The sequence below is a fragment of the Podarcis filfolensis genome (assembly GCF_964270895.1).
Source record: "Podarcis filfolensis genome assembly, chromosome: 2".
Taxonomy (NCBI): Eukaryota; Metazoa; Chordata; class Lepidosauria; order Squamata; family Lacertidae; genus Podarcis; species Podarcis filfolensis.
In genome coordinates, this window is record NC_139605.1 from 69260723 (window position 1) to 69286938 (window position 26216).

Below are 26216 nucleotides of genomic sequence, written 5' to 3' on the forward strand. Positions count from 1 at the left end.
AAAACTGTGTGCTCTGAGCAAACCTTCTGCTTCATGCATTTCGGATCTTACATAGTGTAAACAGGCACTCACTCTCTGTTACTGGAAGTTTTGTGCGCTGAAGGAGCCTTTTCTTCTAGTTTAGTTTTCTTGCTTTCAACGCCTCGGCTTTCCTCTGCATTCTAAAATGAAACAACCACAAAGTTTGATGATCTCACATTAAATAAGTGCAGCTATCTTTCACAGACCACCACAATGATTTAACAAGCCACTTACAGGATTAAGATAATAATACAGCAAGTAATAAAAACATTCCCTGCAGGAACAGTACAAGATAATGTCAATAAACCTTACTGACAAAATGAACATAAGGCTGAAGTATTGTAGATGTCATACTCCTGCAATACAAGGAGATCTAAGTGTGGCTTTAATAGCTTCATGCATGCAAAAATGTGACAGCTCAGTTTACTCCCACTATAGACTGTCAAAACAGCAACTGGTCTTGTCATGCTGACACAAGAGTCTCTATACTGGATCTCACCAGCGAAAATTTATTCCTATTTACTATGCTAAGAAATGTGCAATTTAAAGGCTTACTTTAATGTTTAGCAAAATACACATTTATTATTTGTAAACTGCTCCTTGTAAATGCACATGTTAAACCTTTCATGGCAGAAAAAAAGGAAACATTAAATTACTTTTTAAGGGTGTTCATTAATATGGTAAAAATATGAATGAAATAATATAAATGTACTAGGTACTATGCCCCTGCTCACTCCGCTTACCAAGCCCCTGCCATTCCCCCTCCCCCATTAAGAGCCTAGAGCTTCCCCTTCCCCTCGTATTTTGCAGAACCTTTCATTTCCTTGCTTTCACCTTTAACCCCATGCCTATGCTTCCTATTACCTCCTTTTTGCCACCCCATTTTCACATTCACTCCTTTTTTTCCCTTTACTCTTCCCACTTTTTCAGCTCTCTCTTGAACACAGATCACTCAATATCCATGCCTTCTTCTCTCTCCTATTCTGCAGCTCCCTTGGAGCACACATCCCATAATGATACATGCTACTGCATCTTTTAGATTAACAGAATCGTAAGGAACTAGCCTGTCAGCTTGTTTAGTGAGGGAAAGTTAAATTCAGTTGAAGGATGTTGTCCAAATATTAGCGTATCTTCTAAATTACTATATTGAATATGGAACTTCAATAAGGCAACATGCGGTACCAAGGGTGAAATGCTTTGTGGGAAGGTACTGTGGAATATTTGAGGGATCTATATCACATCAGGCAGCCAAGGAATGGAAGAGGAAGAAGGTTAAAGCAGCCATCCCTCCCCCCTCATTGCTTCTCTCTTCTCGCTGTACTCAAACAACGGCAGAAATTTAAAGTAAAGCAGGAATAGAGGGTCACTGAAATGAAGTTTTAAACAACATCAGAGGTTTAAGTAAATCAGGAAGAAGGGCACACTGAGGTGTTTAAAAAACCCCAACTCCTAATAGTTTTAACATGGAGAAATAGCAGATAAGGAAAATAGAGAAGAAAACACCAAAAAGTTAATGCAACAGAACCTTTCCCAGTTTCATTTTCACTGTACTCAAAACGTTTCAAACTGCCACTCTACTCAAATCTCTGCCACTGTTTAAAATCACCAATTTTCCCCCTCAGTTTGGTTCCATCTCTGCTTTACTCAAACCTCTGCTGTTGTTAAAGCTTCCATTTTCCTGTGTGTCCATTTTCTACTTTCTTTTTTGCTCCTTTCCTCTATCCTGATTTCATGCAAATCCAGGATAGTGATTTCATGCAAATCGTCCCATAGGGGTTATTATTTGACTTCATGCAAATAAAGGGTTGTGATGCAGCACTACAAGTCTTCTAATATATGTAATATATATAGATTTCAAGTCTGGCATGCAAAACTGGAAAATAAGCCAGAATATGCATGAGCTGGTTTAAAGTTGGCTTTTGAATCCTGTTTATTTGGATCCCATTAACCATGGCTCTCAGTTCACATAAAATTGAAAACTATGATTAACTGCTTGTCTGAAGGAAGAAGTCAAGAGGCAAGAAAAGAGAGAAATTGCCAATGCACCAAGCTCATACATGTCCTGACTTATTAACCCAGGATTTGGTCATGCAAACACAGCCACCGTAAGAGGGATGTGCCTGCTAATTTGCTATCTGACCTAACTTGCCCCACTGGCTCTTAATTGATTTAAATTACTCTTAAGATCTCTGCTGTTTGCTGTTCATGAAACTTGTAGGAGACTGGTGGAACCTCTGGTAATTCCCAGTCACCTCCGAGCATGGGCAATGAAAGCTGAGTACTCCCTGAAGGCAAAGGGGATGCTAGCCAAGAATTGGTCCAATGTGAGTTGAGGGCTCTGGAAACACTGGCAAAGACAGAATACAGGGAGACAGGAGAAAGAAGAGTTTCTGGGAACACTGCAGCATGTATGTTCTGTTTTGTAACCACCACCACCACCGCGAAAAAGTGGAGGGTATCTGGTGGGCCAGTGAAAAAAGGCTTGGCAGGCTGGTTATGTGACACTAGTTCTAGTCCCCTCCCCCACTTTAAAAATTACTGTTGTCTGAATTACTGTTGTTTGCAACAAATTATTAAGGTGTAGAGATATAGGAAGATGGCCACATCATAAAGTATTGGGAAATAGCAGCGATCCCTTTGGGGCTGAGCTTGATGATTTCAACATCTTTCTCTCTCTTGCTGTTTCTGGCCTGCACTGGTGCTTAGTCCCATGTAGTCTTAGAAGACTACGAAGAATCTTTTGTAGTGAGGAACAGTTGGAAGTTAGGAAGTGTTTGAACTGGAATGCAGCAATGTTCTCCTGCCTCCTTTGTTTATACCTTGGCTTATTACTCTAACATATGATGCGTCTATTAACGTCATTTTGTGATAAAACATGGCTTTTAAAAATACATACATATAATAGTATTGCTGTTAGACTGGGCTTCACAAATGACTAACAGAAAGGAATGATGCCAGTCAGTTTGTAAATTCCTGATTTTGAGAATTTTCGAGACGTGCCTTACACACTCTATAAAGATCTTATTAATCCTAATTACCCTTTAATGCAAGATTGTGCATATAGTTGCTGAGAGGATTTTGGCAACAGCTGTGACACAACTGATCCAGTTTAAATTTAGTGTGCCCCACCAACAGTCACAATAACAAGAATAACTAGAATTATTTAATGAAGCCTTTTACACAAGAAAAATGGGGGGGGGGATTTTACTGTTAGAATTCATATATATGAGAAGTGGAGTGTGAACACTTTGCGCACTCATTCAGGTAATATTTTGCCCCACTTTTAAAATTAAAGGCAAAAGAACTAAGTGTACTTAAATTGCAGGAAGACAGTCAGAACAAACAACTGGCAATAGCCAGTGTTCAATATTCCCCAGGTGTGCTTTGCTACTGGCATGGGTCCAATTACACCTACAAGGATATTCCTGGGCACCAGGTTGGCGACCACAGTTTAAAAACATCTGCCTTAGTTCACAGTTAATATCATTTCCATTTCTACTGCGTGTGTTTCTCCTTCTTGCATACTGGGACAAGTGAATTGTTGTAAGGACAGGCTACAGTCAAGCAATGCAGTTGAGATAATAGAATCGTAGCACTGAAAGGGACCCCTAGAGTCATCTAGTCCAACTCACTGGCGAATAGACATTCCACTGCAGTGACAGCAAGCTAGATTTAAGACACCATTTGGTGCCTAGCTAATACACCTGAGTTTCTTACACTGACCATAGGCATCACTGCACAGTGGTCATTCACTTATTTGGCGGGACTTCCCATTACTCCTGCAGCCTTCCCCAGGTCCCTCCCAGTTTGCTCCACAGGATCCCCCAAGCCCCTGGAAAAGATTATGGAGGGATGCAGAAGATGTAGGGAAGGAGAATCTGGAACTTCTTCTGCCAACAGTGCCTGCTCTGCTGTTGGACAGATGCCACTGGATTTCACCCAAGCCTCTCAATCCTTACTGTGCTGCTTTTTCCTTCCCAACTTTTAAGACACTTTGAGCCCTCGGAACAATAGCTAGCTTAGCTGTGGATCAACTATCAAGAGGGAATGGTTGAAATGCATGCCATTAATTCCAAACAGATGGCCATGTATTTGTTCCAAATTCAGCATAGTTTTTAACATGTATAACTTTCTTAAGACGCCACAAACTCATTGGTTGTGTAGCTGCTTTACTATAGCCACTGCACACTGACAAACTTCCGAAGTCTTATCTTGGGTCTGCTAAACATTCACAAAAGAAGAATCACCAAAGAAATTTTCAACCCGAGCCTACAAGTGTGATTAAGGCTCCCTTGCGTAACTTTCAGGCGGACACTTTTATCCATGTAAACAGGGCATCTACTGGCATGATGCCATAAAGTTGCAAAACTCTATAATGCAAGAAATGGATAAGATCACACAAGCCCATTTTCTTACCAACGCAGGACTACATGTAACAATTAAATCTTCTCAGCATGTATCTATAAACTATGTATGGGGTGTAGTTTGCCATATTTCACTACCTTCTAAACCGATTAGCTTCCAGTTTAGCACATAGATTATTGGCTAGTGGAGATCTTGCTCCATTCACATTAAAGATCAAGCAAATACATTTTAGTCAGACTACTTACTGACTGAAGCACTACTGGCAACATTTATAACCAACCACAGAAATTTGAGGTGAACTTAAATGCAAAAATCACATTGCAATGGCCCAGTTTGCATACTATAGTAAACATATTTAGTGGTTTGGATCATTTCCTCAGTATTACATCCAAACAAGGAGATCATAGTAAATCAAGAACAAAGCTTGGCTTCACAAGATGAAACACTAAGTCAAGGACTATGGTTTGTAGCTCCCACTGAAAAGAACAAAGCAGAAGCCATATGCATGCTCCTGGCAAACTTTTAATTATGGTTAAACAACAGGGAAAGCCAGATATTGCTGGACTTCAGTTCCAATCAATCCTGACTACTGGCCATGCTGGTTGGGGTATGAGTTACACCTACTGCTAGTTTACAGCAATATGCAAATATTGCAACTGAATTATAATGTTTTCTTATTCTTTTGTTTTACTTTTTTCTTTTCTTCATGGAAGTGACCTTAAAACTAAAATTAAAAATGCTATATCAGTTCATTACATTTTTCTACACATCTTTGATTGCACAGAGGATACTAGGTTTTGAAAGACTACTCCCTTAACCCTCCATTTAGATGACGCTAAAACGACATACTGAAAACTGACCTGACATAACTTATGCTTCCGCTTGCCCTTGGTGGAACCTTTGTCGGAGGATGTTTTCTGGGGCTCCCTTGGATGCTTCTCGGACACATTCTTCCTCTCAACTTTTGATGGGTCTGTGTCTTTGTAAGGCTTCCCTGGTATTCTGGTTAAGAGGCTCAAGTCAATCTTCACAATAAGGGGATACCTTTCATCAGGATCACTGAGTGGTGAAAGGAGTTCCTTCTCTTCCATAGGAGAGAACATTCGTTGCCGTAAAAAGCTGTCATCCTCCTCCATGGAGGGTTTAACAGGAGTCCTATTGCTCTCAGAATATTTGGGGGTTTGTGATGAAGGAGGCAAGCTTTCATTCTCATCAGAATCAGAGGATGAGGTATCTGTTTCTATGAATTCCTTGGATTTCTGGGAGGACTTGTTTGCAACCTTGCACTTCTTTTTCTCGGTTGTAGGCCGAGGTGAAGATTTGGGCTCCTTCTTTATGTTGGGCTTTCTAGAGCCTTTTGTGGCTGCCTTGTGTCTGTTAGAGGGTATATTTGTTGTCATGTCCACTGGAGTTTCACTTTCTATTTTCAGCCCCCCTCTGGGCTCTTCCACAGATGGTTTGTCTGTCTTTTTGGGCTGTTTTTTACCTACAGTCCTCCTTTGGGTCATGCTGTCACTCTGAGCAGGTGACTTTTGTCTGCCCCGATTGCTCTCTGATCCTTTCTGGCTGGTTTTTGAATCTCTCCCAGGAGTGGAAGAAATTGATTCTTTAGATCCACTCTGATCTGCATATCCACCCCCTGTGCTCTGATCTCTACCCTCATTTTTGTAGCCTTGTGTTGATGGGATGTTACTGTCCACAGAAGAAGCTGGTGATACTTTATGCGGATTCACCTTGTTCAGCCAGTTGTCCAGCTGCCACTTGTTCGTTGGAGGTGGTTCCGGCTAAAGAAAGAAAACAGGGAATCTTAAAAGTCAATACCTACATTCCCTCCATTTCCCGAGTGGCTAACAAGCTGAACCAAAGAATAAATAATAAACATTTTATTCCAAGCTTGCAAATTTGGAACATGGCCATCCATTATGCAGCTTACTCCTCTGTTGCTATAGAAAATTGAGGAAACTGCTGATTTAAGTATGTAGTCTCTCCAGCCTAGCCATGTCACAACAGGAGAGGGGGGCTGCCACAAGGTGCTAGGTTTTCTTCATCAAATTGCAGCGGGGGCAGCGTGCCACTTATCTACTCATCTGGGATCAATTGCTCCCCTGCTCAGGGCAGCAGATTACTGTCAAGCTGCATGGCTGACTTAGTTAACTGTAAAACAAACAAGTAGGCCCTGCAGCAAAATGTTAAAAGGATATCCCACTCCCTGGGAACCACATTAGCAGGAGCCTTAAATAGGAATACTATGGAGGCCCCAGCCAGCATAGAGCAGAAGCCATGTTCTGGCTGGCTGACAGTTTTATTGCTCTATAGGTGGTAGTGGTGCCTAGAGAGTGGGAAATGGGAAATTCATATTTTCATCTCCTTCTGCTTGAAACACACCTGCATATGTCAGTGAAGGGAATTTTTTAACCTCATGGCACGCATGCTCCCCAACACTAATCCCCCTCTCCAATATAGTTTTAAGCTGCTAGGCATGAGCCCTTTGCCTTACATTTCTCTCCAAACTGCCAATGTAATATTCCAGGTCTTGACTGCAGACTAAATCATCATCATCATCATCATTTTTAATTTGTATTAAATGATTCACAGCCTGCCTAACTTCTGGTCCACTTGGCCCCTTTTTGTCTCATTCCCAAGGACAGAAGCAAGAAACTGCTCACAGAAAGCAATGGTGATTTGCTTCATTGTGATAGGCCAGCAAGGTGGAAACAAGAACAGGCGTTCAGTGTGAACTCAGATGATCTCCCTATAGACAATGCACTAAGCATTCCACAAGTCCCAGAAGCTCAGAGGCCATGCTGGATTGTGTTTCTATGTATACTTCTGAACACATAGGAAGTCCTGTTCCACCTTAATTCTTGGATATGATTGCTTCTAAAATGAAAGAAGATCAATGAACATTAATAAGCTGGGTATAAACAGTGCATAGTCTCTAACATGCATATTCCCCCTTTTGTCACATTACTGCTGTGCTATAGACACATATGGGAAATATGAAGACCACATGCAAGGGAGGAAAAAAATCGTACCTCAGGAGACGCACTCTGGGATGGCTCATTTGCCTCACTGTCACTTGAACTACTTTCACTTTCAGAGTCGGAACCAGAACTGCTCTCTGATCCGCTATGGCTGCTTGAGTCATCTCTAGAATTATCGGCTCCTTCACTTGTATGCTGAGAAGGTTCAGAATTACTGGGGGGGAAAGGTAGAACAAAAATCAAAGGAAGCTATAGGATTTTATCCATAGTTACTTTCAAACTATGGATAAAATAATTTATGCATAAGGCTATTAAGAAATATTTTAATGTTTAACCCAACCAGTTGAAGAGCCATGGCAATTCAATTGAAGATGAAATCCTAATTGGCTCTTGCTTTAAACAGATACCTTAATTCCCCACAGTTAAATTCTTACAGCACTACCAGTTCAACATAGCTTTATAATGCCAGGTGTATCAACCAATATTTACCTTCCAGGTGTACCTCTTGGCACAGTCTTATCAGAATCCTATAGTTGAAATAAAGGATCCAAACTAGAATTAGTGTCCTTGTAACAGGTATAACACACTCAACAAGGGTACTGGAAAAACATATTTTGCTGTCTTTCACTGACATGAACATTATCCATCTATAAGAATGAAAACTAGGGAAAATATTGCATAATTGGCCAAAGTTTACAAGCAACCTATGGACAAACATTAATATGAGAGCCATCAGCCATCCTAGCAGGGTTATACTATTTCAAATGTCGTTTGACAGGTTTTGAATGTCAATTGGCATGTTCATTTGCAAGTATTTTTCTCCCTTTCACTTGCAAAGCAGCCCAGCCAGCCCTTCCTACACTCTCAAAACTGAGAGCCAGCATGATGTAGTTGTCCAGAGAATTGGACTAGGAACTGGGAGCCCAGGGTTCAAATTCCCACACTATTTTAAAACAGTGTATTAGTTGCTTGTTTCTATTCATTTTTAATTTTTGCCTTTTTAAATGTTGTGCTTTGTATTACTTTATTTTGATGGTGCTGTCAGCTCCCTGTGTAGCTTGGTAGAAAGGCAGGACAGAATTTTTTTTAAAAAAACACAAAAATCACCTGCTCGACATCACTGTCTTCGCTGCTGCTGATTTTCAAGTCATTTATAAGGACGCTAGGAACAAACAGAAAAAGGAATGGTTTGGTGTGTGTTTTTTTACCAAATAATACCGTACTATCCTAACAATTTAACCTAATTTGTGATGATTGCCATTAATTTTCCTCCCTTTACATAATGGATTGACGCTCCGTTGAAGAAGCATACTGAAAATCCTGAAATGGCAACCATTACAAGGGCAACAGAAGAAATTAAGACACTTAACATCTTTGTGGTGGGTGACAAAATGCAATGAGCAGATAGGCTCAAAGAGCTGTTATATTAAGTAGCATAGTTGTCCTGATGGAACAAGGAAAACACACAAGACATTGAATCACTGTAGGAACACTGAGTGGGGCACCATGCAAGTCACATATAGGCAGAGAAGAAGGAGAGCGCTGTGGGCCTGAATTAAGCAGAATCCTATCCCAATTAACAAGGTTAGGGAATTCACAGGCACCAGTGCAATGCTGCCGCAACCACCACCACCCATTAATACTATACTGAAAATGCAGTCATCAAGTGCAAAGGCCAGTACATCACAGACAAAATGTACTTTGAAAAAAGCTAAGACTAAACTTTTAAGAGCATAGACTGTGCGTGACCACACAACACCAAAAAAGTAGGAGACGGAAACTAAATACAGAGTAGGCTTCATAAATTCTGGCATAAATTAATCGTAAGTCATTTTTAGTTTTACCATTTGCTTAAGAATCACTGCTATATTTTTAAAACATAATTCAAGGATATTAACTTGAACTCTTTCATGCTTTACTATGAACTCTCCAAGAGCTGGGCTGTGAATTAACATTCTGCATATAATGAAATACGAATAAAATTCTTGCATTAGCAAGAATTTAAACGCAACACTTGACATCAGTAACAAACATAGCATCTTACTTTGTCTGGTTTGATTCACACCTGGGGGGGAAACAGAAATATGGTTAAAATTATTCAACCTTCTGGGTAGTTCTGCAGTAAAATAAAAGTTGCTTGGCAATGTTAGCTTGCTATATCTAGTTTACGACTATTCATGCAGCTGAATGATGTTCATCTAAGGTACTGGTTCCCAAACTGGACGGTACTGCCCCCTAAAGGGCAGTGGGATTACCAAGGGGGCACTAGGAGAAAGTTGGGCACTCCAGGTGATTCTCTCCAAAAATGCTGATTGCTTATTATTTAATGAAATGAATTTGCAGTTGCAAGAAAATAAGGTCAGTTTTATTAAGGCCAAATATGCCATCTCTATGTTTATTTCGAATACAGGATTTTTCTAGATTGTAAGCTCCTTGAGCAAGGACTTGCCCTCTTATTCCCTGCATAGTGCTGGGTACATGGATAGTATTACCAAGAAAAACTAACTATTAGACATTATTTCCCAAGTTAAGTTGCTGAATAAATTCAGGGGAGGGAGGTGTGCTAACTCTCAATACTTCTGAAGGTCAGTTAGGAGGTCTGACATTCTGCTCAGCATGCTTTTCATCACCCTCTGAGCAAACATGACAATAGAGGTCCCAGCTTAGAACTAGAGAGGAACTGGGGTTCATCCTCAAGCTTAGAAGCACAAGACAAAAATTGAGGTGATCTTTCAGAAGAAGACTGGGGTTATCCTTTTGGTGCCGGGATACCAAAGTCCTTAGTATATCTCAACAGCCCAGTGCCCAATCAATTCTATGTTCTCCCTCAGCTTCAGGTTTGGAGCAAAATTGGGGACACACTGACTGCACAATTGTTCTGGGCTGCCAAGGTGATCTAACTGTTTTCAAATCCCAGTGCAATTGTGGGAATACTCAATATGCCATCTATGCTCGGCCTCCATAGCTCAACGCAGTAATGCTTCTGAATACCAGTTGTTGGAAACCACAGGAGGAAGAGTGTTCTTGTGCTCAGATCCTATTTGTTTCCCACAGGCTTCTGGTTAGCCATAGCTGGATTAGATGAGCCATTGGCCTGGGCCAGCAGGCTATTCTTATGGGAACAACCTCTGGGCTATTCTCCAGCTCCAAATCTGAAGCTGGATTGGAGGAGATCGTCTTTGACATTGAACAAAGCAATGTCATGAACAAAGGACAGATGGGGAGGGCCTGCAGATCACAAAGTTAGGCTTTGCTACTCAAGCTAAGCAAAAATTGTGTAGCCTTGACCATAATAGTTCCCCTTCGTCAAGTGTAAACCACGTTCTTTTATGGCTGTGAAGTACTGAGAATTAAGTGCACCTGGGTATATAAAGTTCAAGTGAAAGTAAATGTGCAGTAAATAATCAAGAAGCAGCACTCAAGATTTCATGTTGAATTACTAACCTGATTAAGAAATCCCATCACTCATAAACATATATTGAAAGTGAGCATATTAAAAATAAAGAGATGTACTATGCAACTATATAGATTTTCTGTCTGTAGCAGTTCCATCTCTATGAATCAATATGGCCATTTCCATCATATATATTTTCAGAATATTACTGTAAATATTGCAAAGAAAATTATAGGACATACTTACGATTTAGACTGGTGGACATTAGATGTTTTTGATGAAGAATTGTATCTTTCTGGAGGTGAGAAAGATAAAATAATTGCTGAACACTAAGTTACAAAAACATATACATCACCCAAATGATATATATGGAGGCACGCATGACTCAGATGCAGACTGCAAGAGTGGGCTAACCCACTGCATTCAGTAGCCCTTTCTTTTCTGACTTACATGCTAAACTTACTACTGTACTCTAGCTATGTCTTTACCCGGTTTCTAAAAAAAAGGAGAGTGAAAGACTAACAGTAAATCAACTACTGAATTCACAGTCTAGGAAGTGATTCAATAGTTTGACTTGTTTGTTTTACAAATATAAACAAGTTCTTCCCTTAACATAAAGTACATATTGTTCCAGACAAAAATGTGCTGTTTATTATTTCACACAGCTACTTAATGATTTGGCTAGTAATGCTGTTATCTTAGCAGCAGTTTCATTATCACCCCTGCTTGCAGAAGGTGAGCAATGATCCTTTTGTTCTCAAAGGCAAAAGTAATATGCAACATTTCAAAATACCTCATCCTATCATGTTTCCTAAAGTTAAAATATCACATGCTTCAGACCTAGTAACTATCATCACAAGCCTAACAATGTCTTTTCAGAAGTAAATCCTATTTTAATCAATGGGGTTTACTTCTAGGCAAACAAGGTTAGGACTGCAGCCTAATGTAACTTGTTTTGAGCTTCTTTGCTATCTCAATGAGAAAATGTTTACACTTTGGGGATTTGAGTCATGCAATGGTTTGAAGAAATTGGACAATGTTAGCAATTCATTGGTCAATGCAGCAACTGTGTTGCCACCAGAAGAAGGCCTACCATTTTCAGGAATCACTTAAACAGATGGAAGCAACTGACAACAGACCATATAAACAGAGTGGTGCTTTTTGAGAGGGAGGGGAAACAAGATGCACTTGTTATGGATCAGGAAACAATGCACACATTTGTTGGAGGTTCTGATGCAAGATACAAATACTAGGTTGGGGCCCAGTGACCTTTTCAAGTTCACTTTTCCAATAAAATTCTTCTAATAAAACAAGAAGAGCAGCAAGAAGAGTTGAAACTGGTGCTCGAAAATGGAAATAATCAAATACTCATCATCTGCCATTCTAACTGCTGGTATAAAGGCCAGTTAATCTTAGAAATAACCAATCTGTCTGATTCAGATGTCATTCACATGTAATAAAGCAACAATTATCTCATACTATAGAACCCTGTGAGGAAGGAGGGGAAGTAGTTTGCAAGCTTACAGACGTGTGCCCAAATGCCAAACTAATGGTTTGACAATCAGCTCTGTGCCATCTAAATGGAGTCACAGTATATGAATAACTACTTATGCTTTTACAACTTAATCAATTAGTTATCCTAGTTACAGAAGACATTAAGTCAGATGTTGTGAATTAAATGGTGCAGTCCCGTTTCATTCACAGTGACTGCATTCCTAGTCATAATTATTATTTTGGAGAAAGCCAGTTCTTAAAAAGAACGGCCTTTGTTTAAAGAATGGAAGCACTCCAAGGGCAGAGAATAATAGAAATTGGCACAGTCTCACACAAGCTACAGAGACAGGCAAGGACTGCTCTGAGTTATGTCCCAATAAGGGAAACACAAGTAAGCTAGAAGCGAAGCTGTTCTGTTACTTATCCTTCTCACCTAGAGATTACTTTAAGCTCATTCTCCAGGGTGCCTTAACCAGCTGAACTTCCTTAATTCTCACAAACAGGAGTTATGAAATCATTCAGAGCATAATGGCAAAGATTTCTCAAAATGCGCTACAACTTTCAAAGGGAACAAAAATAACAAGCACTAATTCTCAAATCAAACCTTCCTAGTACAGTAAGCACACACACACAAAAATAGATAAAATGAGAACACATTCTGATTCAGGTCTTTTATTGAGCCAGGCATCCTAGCCACAAGACCAGAAAAACTATCAATAGAACTTTTCTTCAAGTAAAGCATTCAAAAGAGAATTTTACTGTAAATTCTTTTTTAAAAAGAACAGAGAAATAATTCAGTACATAATATAAACACACACTTACTTTGTTCTCCAGTGCCAAAATTAGATTGCTGAGCTTCCTGTAAAAATACAAAAAGGTTACTTATCTGTTTAACAGAGACTCCTAAAAGAGGAAGTGCTTTAGTTGTGCTTGTGCTTGATTATTTAAATTTTAGAAAAAACTACAACAATTCCTTTGAAGTGTTATCCAAGCCTATCTGAATCTTCCCCAGACTTTAGAGCCAAGAGAATCCTAAAAGCTGATGCCTTCTTTCCTATGGTTTAAGGCACTGATCACATGCTAAAGTTTCTCACCCTTTTTTCTTTTTTCAATGAACACACACAGTGGTGTCCCCCAAACATGTTTTTAAATGCAACCCACTGAATATGAATTTAAAGTGATGATAGTTGACTATTGGAAAGGAAAAAGGAAATGCCTACTTTGCACATTAGGCTAGGGCTTCTTCTGGATCAAGCTTCCACTTCCAAATTCTGAGGTTACCACTTTTGTGCTACATGACTCATGCCATGCAGTCATTTATACAAGCTAACATTTATATAATGGCAATTTACAACTACATATGACAATTTACAACTATTGCATGTAAGATAAATATCTACACTGGGCAGCCACATCAGTCCTGGGCCTGGGGATTCTCTACAGAGGTCAGCTGCAGCCAGACGTGAAGGAGCAGCAAGAGATAATCAGAGGAACATCTGGAGAGCTAACGCTGTAACACCAGCCTATTCCATCTCCCAATATTTGATGTTCTCCTAAGGATGAGTAAACTGCAGTAGGGAGATGTGCAACTGCCACCACCAAAGAAGTGGTTGTGCAGTCCAGAGGGTACCAAGATGCCGGTGAGTTATCTAAGTCTGATTTGTCAGCTTCTAGTGGGGAGTAAGAAGACCTCATCCATACCAGCTTAAGCCTGACACTGTGTGAGTCCCAGAATGGCCAAATACAAATTACAGGCACAATTTATATGAAGGAAACAAAGAAGAATTGATTTGCTTTCTCCGTTACATTTTCCAAGAGTTGTCCAGCACTGTTGTTCTGACTAGTGACTAGACAACTGAAGTCCAGTTCAGATAAAAGGCCACTGGAACCCTCTGCCACAAACTGAAACAAATTCAGATACCACTGACTACATGGGGCAGAGTAGGAGACACAACACCAGAGTGTTTTCACTCCAACCCACAGGGTTGATTCCAGAAGGTGGTTTGGGGGGATTGGACTTCTGCATGAGTCCAAGGAAGTTGGTCCATGCAGTCCTGCAGGGTTTCTTTATATCCTAAGTAGTATCTAACATATATATGAAGCTGCTGGGTGATGCACTCAAGGCAACTGTAATAAACTGAATCCAGGTAAGACGAAGATGCTATGATTGGACAGTTCTGAGGCCTAGGAATTAGGTGTTTTGGATTGTTGGATTGTTTTGGAAGGTTGCAGGCCTCTTCAAAAGAGCAGGTCCTGCTTCTAGGGTATTCCTTGATTACACTTTATCACTTGAGTCCCAAGTGTCTACAGTGGTGTGGAGTGCATTTTCCTGCTCAGATTACCGTATTTTTTGCTCTATAAGACTCACTTTTTCCCTCCTAAAAAGTAAGGGGAAATGTGTGTGCGTCTTATGGAGCGAATGCAGGCTGCACAGCTATCCCAGAAGCCAGAACAGCAAGAGGGATCGCTGCTTTCACTGCGCAGCGATCCCTCTTGCTGTTCTGGCTTCTGGGATTCAGAATATTTTTTTTCTTGTTTTCCTCCTCCAAAAACTAGGTGCGTCTTATGGTCTGGTGCGTCTTATAGAGCGAAAAATACGGTACTTTTCCACAAAGGATCTCTTCAGCATTCTACCATCATCATGGGGGCAGGCCTTTTCTGTTGTGCACCCCAGCTTTAGAACTCCCTGCCCTTTCCAATTCAGCTTCTATGCTTCTGTCACTTAGACATCAGCTCAAAACCTGGCTGCTGGCATAGACTTTTGGTAACTGATTGGTAACATATGTTCAGCTGAAAGATGCAAAAAATGCTCTGCTTTTTTGTTACTTTGTTATGGTTGTTCTACTGAATAACTATTATCCATCCTGAGTTCTTTGAATTAAAAATATACATTAAAATGTACTTAAAAGTAGCTAACAAACATGTACTAGTCTTCTGTGTTCCAACAGATGCCTATGTTAATCAAGTATGGTAAGTAAACGGCATGAAAGAAATAAAGTAATACAACACACACTTTCTTCTAAATAGTCTCTCTACAGAAGTTTCCATGCCTGGAGGTGATTCATATTTGTCATAATCATGTAGGTACTACATACTGTGTTTATGCTTGATTACATGGAACCAATGAACCTTGGACTTTCCTTTTCAAGAACAGTAGAAAGAATGCAATCATAAAACTAATCTATTGCCATTGGTAACCGTCTAATATGACTTTGAGAAATTCACTACTGCCAGCACTTCATGTAGTTATATGAAAAATTGAAGTTGAATAACAGAGTCTATTAAGGACTAACAAACACTAGGTTTATGAAATAACATATTTATGTAAGTAATAAACCTTTGCCCTAGGCACCACCAGAAACCATGTGCCAAGAATGATACAATTTTATCATGTTTGTCTCTTCAGGATACTTTAAAACATGATACTGAAAAAAATACCTGCTATAATCTTTTGATGAGTTGTCAGAAAGTCTTTCAAGCAAAGGATATTAGAGTTTTCCCACAACATGATCTCTCTTAACATGGAGAGATCACTCCACAAACTAATATTTGAACTGAATAAGAATGAAAGCAAATAGCACAGCAACATTTTTTTAAAATAAATGCTACAAAACAGGAGCATTTTGAAGAAGTCCTGCCTTCTTTGGATAATTTTAAAGTCCTCTTGCTTGATAATTTCTGTACATTTCTAGCCTCCAATATGCATATACTGTAGACAGCTACTGGGGTATTCGTAGGAGACAAGAGTTTACCTAGGAAAAGGGTTTTCTTAAGCATCAACTCAAGTCACCTGCTCAATACAAATTGCTGTTGATAAACCTCACAAATCAACCCAGGATCACTATTGTTGAAGTGGCTGCACCAGATTTTAAGATGTCTAAAAGAACACAAAGTATTGTGTATGGAAACAGCATAGCTGGAGCTTCCTGACAGGAAGAGAATTTGAACAATTCATATGACCTAATGTTCTGAACGCATGAAATAACATGCCTGTTAAAAAGGGTATGTAAATTTGTTCTAGATGAAAGAACAGGACACAATTATAATAAGTTCAATATGAAAGGCAAACAGAGTTAAGGAAAAATAAAGCCAAAGCAGAAGTTTCAAGCAAAGAATATAACATGAAGCCAATAAAAACAACAATGCTGTAATAATTATAATTAAATTATGAAAATCTTGATCCACAAAAGGTAGCTTCTTTATTTTAGAATCAGCCAACTGCCGCATGCAATCATGATCTTTCTGTTATCCACTGACCTTTGTTGGGAATGGAAACTTTGAAGGTTCAGTTTTGCAAGGTGTGTGAATAGCTGTCAATGGCGGTGGCCAAATATGGGTCATCTCCTGTTCGGAACACAAACCAAAGATTCCAGAAACCATTATACCTTTAACTTAATGCAAACCAAAAAGCACAGCTTACAAGTGTTTTAAATTAAAATAATGGGAAAAGATGCCAATTCATGTAACAAGATTTAGTCTTCTCCTGCCCCCTGCAGTCTCCTGTCCCCTACTGATTGACCGGAAGGTTCCCCAAATGCTCCAAAGTAGATTTTACAGGGCTGCAGGGGAAAAGAGAAAGGGGGGGTTGTCCTTGCACAAGCCAAAGTATTTGCTTTACTACAACGCTATCAATGACCAATCCCAACAAAACTTTGTGATCAGAGAATTAAAAAATAATTGTTAGCCTTGTGAACAGGGATAAATTGAACCAACTATGGGTGGAATCCAATGAATGTTGTTCTACTGACAAAAGGCATCCATCAGGAAAAAAGAGATGGAGACATTTTTAGCAATCGTTCCTTGCATTCTCCCTTGGTCCCATCTAATCATGACAGTCGTCACTCGTCATCACCCCGCCCCCCAAAAATGGGGGGCTTCAAAGGAGAGAATGAATTGTCTCCCTCACTGTCCTGCTGGTATATGTCATTCTTCAGAATAGTAACACCCATGGGGATTCTACTTTATTTGTATTAAGAGTCTTAAATGAAACTGCTATATTTACCAAATAACCTAAAAGCTTTAGGTTTACCAGAAAGAAATGGAAGGAAAAAGTGGAGAGGAAGTTACAACATAATCTTCTTTCAAGACTGACTGTGATTAGTCTTTCAGAATTACATCAATGTCATTTTCATGCAGGATACACAAAAATTATTTGATTGACTTAAGGAAACCTTCCAAGGAAAACAAAACATCTATTTATTTAATCCATCAGTTTTATTGCTAATTTAATATATTGATATGCTTTTCCACTATGCATATTCAATCATTGGGGGGGGGGGGGGTAAATAACCTTTTTATTTAATTTCTGAAGAGAAAATACAGTAACATACTGATTTGCATATACAGGAAAATATTCTTTTAAAATATTTTAAGACTTTACCAAAGGAAGACTTTAGAAAAATAATCCGAAAGTATTATTAAAAATAGAGAACAAACTGGTGGATACCAATGGTGTACAGAAGAGGAAAAAAAGATAATCAGTTTTTAATGAAATGTTAAGCAATATATGGGGGCAATTGATTTTGGATTTTTTCAAAAAATTCAACACATTTAAGCAAGAAAATCTCAAAAGCCAGAATAAGAGAACAACTTACTTTTAGAATTTCATCCACACTGCTCATGTCACTGGATGCTGATGCCTACAAATGAATGATCAGAACTTAACTGGCATATTTGTAATTCAATGTTATAAAACTTCTAGAAAATTCAATTATTATAAAATTACTTAAAATGGGATTCAAATTCAGTATTAAGGTACAAAGAGCAGCTTTCATACTGCAGATGAAAAGAGACTCTACAAACATATTTTCATAACTTGTTCACACCTTTGTATTTCTCATCAAAGTTTCCTAAAATGTATGCAGCTGAGGGAAACTATTGTTAACTTTTTAAATTTCTGAGAAAAATGGTAATCTAAGCAATATAATTTTAACGTTCCTGTTTCATGAATGCTTCACTTACGCACTCATTGTTAAAACCGTGTTTATGGAAGACAATCTTACTCGGCTACGAGTGATCGCCAAAGAAGAAAAAGAAGGTAGAACCCAGTTTCTCATATCCATTTCTTTTTGCACTGTCAGATCCAGCACACACACAAAAAAGAAAAATGAAATAGTAATCTATGAAGAATTAAATGCCCATATGAATACTGTTTCATACTTGAAATTAAATATCAGATGGCATCTTAATTATATTTTAAAGTGCAAGACATTGCAGAACAATGACAGTACACATTCTCTCGCTTTTTCTTTTCAAACGGGGTGTTATGTCCAAGTCAGTTATATTCACAGTTGATCCAATGAAATCAATCTATTCAAATTAACCTGTAATAGTTCAATTACATGGTTTTCAATTATTCTACTCTGAGTATGACCAAGTAGGAGGGTTGTATCCAATACTGTCTCTGTGTGAGCAGAATGGACTTTTGGTTGTGCAATGGGACTTCATTTGCCTCTGCAGTCTCCTGGTCTTCCCTCAAAGCCTGGAAACCCTCCAGAACAGTTTTAGGTACCGGAGGGGGTGGGGCTTGCAGAGGAAGGAAAGGAAGGGAAAGTCCTGTTGTGCAAACCCATTCATGAAGCAATGAATTCCAACCAGTCATTTGTGACTGGGAAGTAGATGAGGCTGCTATACGCTTGTTAATAAAACACCGTTATTAAAAGTCAATATTTAGCACAATTTTATCTTCCACTATGACTGAGCAGATGCTCAACTGAATTGTAAACAAAATAATCATAATGTCACATTAGTGTTTATTTAAAGCTGAAACACCCAAGCAAAAACATGTGCCAGGCCAGACCAGCATAAATGCCCAGTTATTAGAATCATGACAGATCAGGAAGCTGTAAATCCTTCAATTGTCAAAGAAATTGAAATTAAAAGAAATTATTGCATTTTAGTTAGGTGTGTTCCTTACATACAGCTCAGATGTCAATAAAAGTATTTTTCTAAGCAGTCTCTCTTATCCATGGAATAAGCACAAATGAGCTTTATTTTATTTTAATTTTTTTAAGGCAACTTACGTCAAGCGGCTGAGACGGAATTTTCAGCTTTGTTAGATGTGCTTTACCAGGTTTCAGTTCATTCATATTGTTGCTGTGTGTCTGGCTACTGTAGTGTTCAGAAGATAGCTTTGGTTCCATGGACTCCTGACCATCCATAGGCCTTACATAGGCAGTAGGCTTCTGCAACATTGTGTTAGATTTAGACATAAGCGAAGGAGGGAAAGCCTGACTACCACTAGAAAAGGAAGGGACACGGGAGGGTGAGTCCCAGTTGGCATCAGGGTCTCGCGGAGATTTGGAGCGCTGATGTTCCTTGCTGTGATGATCATTTCCATGAGACCTGGAATGACTGGAGTTCAGAGAAGAAACAGTAGGTGGTTTTCCAGGGCTGGAAGAACGGGACTTTGAATGTTCAGATCCATGCTGGGCTTTTTTACGGCTACTGCTGCTCCCACTACTGCTATACGAGTCACGGTCATGCCTTTGCCCACTACTGCTAGTGTTATTACCACTGTTGCGCTGGCCACCATGTCCACTCTGTAAACCTATGGAACGCTTCTGCGACTGGGAAGAAGTGCTAGGTGCTGGACCTACAGGCGTCCATTTGCTGCTCTGATGAGAGCCAGTACTGTGCCTCTGATCACCAAAGAAACTTTGGTTTGATTTTTCATCTGTTGTTGATGGTACTGTTGGTTTAGGAATTTCAACAAGCTTCTGGAGGGACCGGTCACCTATAAAATCCTTCATTTCATCATAGTTTCCAAGCATACTTTGGATACGGCTAGATAATTTATCTTCTTTGCTGGTCTGTGTAAGGAACAAAAACATGATGCAGAAGTTTATTTTAAAATACACTCCTTCTACAATTAAACTTTTGGGCCAGCTGAATGTCCTTTATGATAACATATATTTGAAATTTACCTACAGAATAAAGCGGTCAGTCTTTATTTTGCACCAAAAATAAAATTAACGTGGGAACCACTTAATCTGCCATCCACAATGGCTAATGCTTACTGATTTCACCAAAATTCATTTTGTCATGAATATACTAACAGTACTGTGCACTTTTATTAATTGCCACCAGTAAACTAAAGTTTAATTAACTGATGAGGCGCCCTCTATTGTTTATTACTAAAACCAATATAAATTATATCTAGCTCTTCAATCATATTGAATCATATTGTTTCTTACTAGAAGATGGAATATTCCACAAACTCCATATTCATGACAAAAATATTCAAGATTCAGCAATTACTGGTTACTTATTTATTAAAATGCAATTTATTCTACTCCTGTGAAAGTGTCCTTTCCTTTAGAAAGCTCAAAAGAAGCCTCATTTCAGATGTGCAGTATAAATATTAGAAACATCTCTTTTCTAAAACAGAAGAACATTTTCATATCATACTGACATCCTATACAGCAAGGGTGGCAGACTGTTTCCCCCAGCAGTCTAGATCAGTATCTGCTGTACCTCCCCCCCCCCAGCTAAATCTGAGCTGTGGGCGGGGCTACCCATCTGACAGTGAAAGGTGAGCCCCTCTGAATATGTGCTCCCAGTGCATTTTCAAAGAGACTTGATTTAGGAGCAGGAAGCAGTTTCAACTAACACCACTGCTTAAAGTCTCCCATTTTAGCTGTGGTTTCAATGCAAACTACTTGAAGATCCTGGAGCATGTCTTGTTCCAGCAAAGGCACAAGAAGGAACTCACTTTAAGGTTCCAATTGTTCCTCTGACACCACATTGATACCTGGGCCCACATTTGATATCACATATGGCATATGGGCCAGAGGTTCCTCACCCCTACTGTACAGAAACAAAACTTGTAGTTAAGGAATCCAACAGCGTAGTCATTAGGAAATATCCAACACTGCACCAGTGAAATTCCCCTTTCTCTTGTCCTCCCCTGCAGCCTTAGTGCCCTCCAATGTACTGGAGGGTTCCTCAACTCTCTAGAGCAGACCTGGGGGGCATGCAGGGAGCTGTAGGAGGAGAAGGAGAAGGGAAGTCACACTGTTCTTGCAGAAATATGTTCTGCTTGTGAATTGGCACCATTGGATATCACCCATTATATTTATCATTCCAGAAATGCACAAATGATTCTCTGTAAATCCCTAACCAGATTTTCCTTCTAACGCTACCATTCACCAAACAAAGTGGCCATGACAAGCGGTCCCTCTACATGTCTCTCAACCAGAACATATAAGGGTCTTTCCTGGTTCTGCTAAGTAACTGTTCAAAGGACCAAAAGGCGAAATCTCCATTTACGGAGCCTTTCAGGATGCTTTCTTAGGAATTCCCAAGACATCACATTCATTAGGATTTGCATGGTTCTGGGAGCAAAATGAGAAAGGCACTAAAAGCTTCTTATGGTAGAAGAAACAGTTTGAAAACTGTTTTTTGCACATTTAGAAACCAATCAGATTTTTTAAAGTAGTAAAGCTCAAGCAACAAAGATAAATAGATAATTGAAAAAATCCTCTTAAATAACTGAAACCCATTTATTATTATAATCTCTACTCACATGCCTTTCAGGTAGTTTAAGCTGCACTCCTCTTACTTAGTATTTCAGTACACTGTATCTACCTCTTTCCATCATGCATATACTTTTAAAAAACAAGACTAAAAACATAAATGACTACTTTCCCTTCTTTCAGCTTCTTCCACTCCTATGAATATTTTTAAAGGATAGAAGAAGCAAGTAAGATTTCAGTTTTTCTTTCTTTCTAGTGATTGTTAGTCAAAATCAGCACTGGTCAATCTTATAGCTGGGAGTGAATTCAACTGCCCCCGTTGCCCAGGCCAATCCATATATAACATGGCTAAAAGCCTATACTAGAGAAGTTATAGATATCTTAAGTGGCATTTTTAAATGTAAGGTGGCTGAAGGAGGAACAAGATCAGACAGACAGGTCATTGTGCCCTCCTTCCCTCGTGTTTAATTTATTATTTAAGAAATTTATACCACACTTTTTACTATGTATCACAAAGCTGCTTACAAAAATAATTAATGAAGCATGAAACCGAAAAAAAAAATTAAAACATAGATTAAAATACAAGAGAGCAGAAAACAGCACCCACAATGCAAAGGCCTCCTGAAAGAAAACCATTTTAACCTGATGTACACAAAAATGGCAAAGGAGACAATGGGTCTCCTTACTCCCACCTCACCATGGATAGATACATACATTGCAATGTATTCTGTAGGCTGCCTGATATCAAACATTTACTAGTCAACACAAATCCCTTCACCATATGTATTTTTTGTAATAAACAGCAGAACTTTGAGACAAGCACCTTGAATGAGTCGCTAACTAAAAATCACAGACCAAAATAATTAGATGGTATTGATTGTCCAGTAACCACACCTTGAAGAACACAGAGAAGGAATATGGTATTGAGAAGGAAAGGAAACATGTACCCAAGTTAACTTTAAATTCAGGGGTATGAAGAAAATATGTCACTGTTAGTGAAATGCACATGCTAAATGACAGACAATTTTAAAAAATTAACCTTTAACCAATCTGTTGCCAGAAAGAGAGCTGTACGGAGATACATTTGCAGCCTCACAAAAACAAGTCAGTATTTAAAACAAAACAAAACAAAACAAAACCCAAATTTCTCAAACTGACAGTATTTCATAACCCAGTCTTCCTTGTAGTTTGGTTTCAATCTTACTCACAACAGCTACAATTAGATTTAACTGCATGAACAAAGCAAATTAGCAGTATTAACTAGTGAACCTTACACATAAAGAGCCAGACTAAAAACATCAAGCTCCGACAATTACTTGTAATTAATAGACAATTGTCTACAAAGTTCAAAAATGTTAATATGCTGTATTACTCTTTTACTACAAAGGCAAGAGTACTTTATAACAATTATCTGTTCAACTACTTTAGGGCTCTAATTCACATTTATCATTTCTATAATTTCAAATTTAGGCTGTTCAACTGCAAGCTAGTTTCAAGTGTGGATAGTTAATGATACTAGCGTAATGAGATATTTAATTCTTTCTTTTTTAAAAAAAATGTTGATACAATGTCCTTGTGTTAAAACCAGAGCAGTCATAAAATTCTAGTAATCTTATATTTCAGCAACATTACTTTAAAAATGTTCAAATCATAACAATACAACTTCCAGGTTTCTTTATTTTTTCTAGATCTAGAGCAACAGGTCTTAATCTCTTCCACAGTCATGTCTCTTGTAGACTCTTGCCTACATCACAGGAATTTTGAGGATGTAAGACTTGGAACCACTATATAAATGACATTTATTCATATTTTAATGAAACCATATGATACTGAAGTTGTATTACAGGGGGGAAAACTCAAACCATTTTAATTTGGAGTGAGATAAAAACTGCATTTTTAAAAAACCTCATGCACTTACAACTTTATATGGTTCAGCAAAGAGAGGAGAGTTAGGTGGAAAGGCTTCTTCACCCTGCTGAATTTCTTGATTACGCCTCTCTCTTTCTTTGATACGCAGCGCATTCCGGTCTTCACGGTTCATGTTGCTATGAACAAAAACAATTTGATTACCTAAATGGGTACAGAGGTAAAAAAACTGATGAAGGGTTGTCCCCTGGACAGTCTTATGAACCCCCCTCCCCTTTAACACCCTCCGGTGCATTCTTTTTAAGATAGGGAATGCCTCAACACTACAACTTGCCTTACAGATATGACACTGGTATAACTTATGCAATTACTTTGATATGTAAAACCGCAAAGCATTATTTAAACGAACTCCTACTCTTAGATCATGTTACCTGCATAATTAGAATAGGCCAATCGAGATGAGAATCAAAGGTTTTTATCAAATTAAACACTTTATTAACTTCAGCTTTCTATTTTTTATATTCAAATCACCTCCCACCAGCCAGCCTATGAACACACATTCCCATATACAACAATTGCCATCTACGTTTGATCTACCTCATTTTTCTTTCTTTCTGTCCCCAACAGAGCCTCCTTGGTGTCCATCCTCCGTAGCATGCTCTCAGCTTTGCTGTTTCTAGGTTCCCTAAAAATGACATTTCTACTCTAAATACACATTTCAGTAAACATCTCCAAATTTACAACAACCTCTAAAAATGCCTACACTTCCTCCCTGAATAGGAGCTTCTGATCCTTGTGGGTTAAGAACTTGGAAGGTTTCCCTTATAAAACAGGCTTACTGACATCTGACGTAACAGAACACTGCTTTAATTTGACCTACTGCTCTAAATATATGCCATAAATCTAAAAGGATTCCCCTTAAGCTCAAGGAAGCATCTAAGTTAAGAACAAGATTCTACTTACAAGAAAGTTTGTGAACATGGTGTGCTGAGTGCAAAGTCACACTAAGAGTGTTTCATGTTCAGAACACGAACTTACTTTCAATTAGGGCTGAGTTTTAGTTTGGATTTCCAAGGTGAGGACAGGGTAGATCAAACAGGGTAGAACAAATTTGGAAGGGGGGGTTAATTCACAGCGGCCACCACTTTTCTTTCCCAAAAGTCATCTAGAGCGATACCACGTGCAACCTGCCTCCATCTAATTTTTGGTCACTGCCCCCTCCCACTGCGGCCCATGTCACATACTGTACTGGGCCTTTCCTGAGTCCTGCAACCTTCAGTAGAGGCTTCTTGAGGGTGTATGGGCTGCAGTGAAGAAATGGTGGCAGGAAAACCTCATTAAATGAGTACACCTCTGATCACAAAGCTGGATATCCTCTTAGGTCAACTTCAATTAACACTATTTTCACAATAATTTGACTTCTGCCTAGGCTGTCAGTCTATTACAAGCAGAAGGAAGTTAAGTTGTGGAATCTCCATGAAATTCACTTACTTTATATAGTGTGGGTGGGGAACTGTAGGCCCAGAGGCCAAATATAGCCCTCTAGGCCTCTGTCTCACCCTTGGTGGCATTCATCCTGGGCAAGTCCCTCTCCCCAGTCTACACCCCTCCCCAGGCCTGCTCTGCACCCACATTGAGTGCTTCTGCCTGGCTGGAATATGGCCTTGACCTCTAACAATGATTCTTGGTAACCTAGATGGAGGGTGTGGGTGTGTGGGTATAGAACCTCTGACTTTTGTGTGACTGGATAGTAGCCTACTATAGAAGGCAAGAGTCACAATCCATTTTTGCCTCTGGCCTCATCCATCAGTGGCATGAAGCCCCCAGAAGTTCTTCCATGAGAGAATGCAGCCCTCAGTTCCCCACTCCTGTTATAAGAAGAGATTATTTAATGTGCAGTATCTTCTAAACACATAGGTATGCGGTCACCCCAAGATTTCCAGAGCCATAAGTTTAACTGCCACTAATAACCACTTGATGGGGCACAGTGAAGAGCTTCTTCACAAGAAACATCTGGCTGATGACTTATTGCACAGAACGTTTATAGTCAGTCCACTCCACCCAGTCACAGACTGAGCCAAGTAAACTCTCAAAGGTTCTGGAAAGCTCACAAAGGTTCATCGCAAAACTGAATCTTACGTAACCATTAACAGCTAGTGGAATAAATCTCACTTTACGTATTTTGTATAATCCATTGCCTTCTCAGTAACACCCTCCTTTATAAACTAGAATGGAAGTACAGTCATACCTCATGTTACGTTTGCTTCACGTTGCAGCTTTTCAGGTTATGAACGCGGCAAACCTGGAAGTGTTTACTTCCGGGTTCAGTGCATGCGCAGAAGCAAACTATGTGCTTTGCGCACGCGCAGTAGCAACACTCTACTTACAGACTTTTCGGGGTGCGGATGGCACCCTGAAACGGATCACATTCATAAGTTGAGGTACCAGTGTAATGGATTATATCTAATGCTAAGTGTGACTTATGGGACTTCCTCTCCCCCCACACCACCAAAATCTTCTCCAGAGGGTCTTGCAACCCTCTAGAACAGATGTGGAGGGTATGCCAGGGCTGCAGGGAGGATTTTGTTGTGCAAGTAGAAGTCTGTTGCACTAGCA

General features: G+C 39.3%; 1 protein-coding gene across 5 annotated transcripts in view; it reads right to left on the bottom strand.

Moving 5' to 3' along the window:
• The window catches only part of AFF4 (ALF transcription elongation factor 4), a gene marked incomplete at its 5' end in the record, with an annotated part of 52479 nt that overhangs the window by 15325 nt on the left and 10938 nt on the right, over positions 1–26216 (bottom strand). For 2 of the 5 annotated variants that reach the window (XM_083600089.1, XM_083600090.1), the window contains 13 exons: positions 73–161; positions 5247–6170; positions 7422–7584; positions 7860–7897; positions 8478–8532; positions 9415–9435; positions 11011–11059; positions 13081–13117; positions 16516–16602; positions 17853–17897; positions 19281–20069; positions 23653–23779; positions 24198–24285. In XM_083600089.1, the coding sequence (XP_083456215.1) occupies positions 73–161; positions 5247–6170; positions 7422–7584; positions 7860–7897; positions 8478–8532; positions 9415–9435; positions 11011–11059; positions 13081–13117; positions 16516–16602; positions 17853–17897; positions 19281–20069; positions 23653–23779; positions 24198–24202 (2429 nt within the window). Of the gene's footprint in view, positions 1–72; positions 162–5246; positions 6171–7421; positions 7585–7859; positions 7898–8477; positions 8533–9414; positions 9436–11010; positions 11060–13080; positions 13118–16515; positions 16603–17852; positions 17898–19280; positions 20070–23652; positions 23780–24197; positions 24299–26216 lie in introns of those variants that run through there. The other 3 variants (XM_083600087.1, XM_083600091.1, XM_083600088.1) reach the window with 3 other exon arrangements.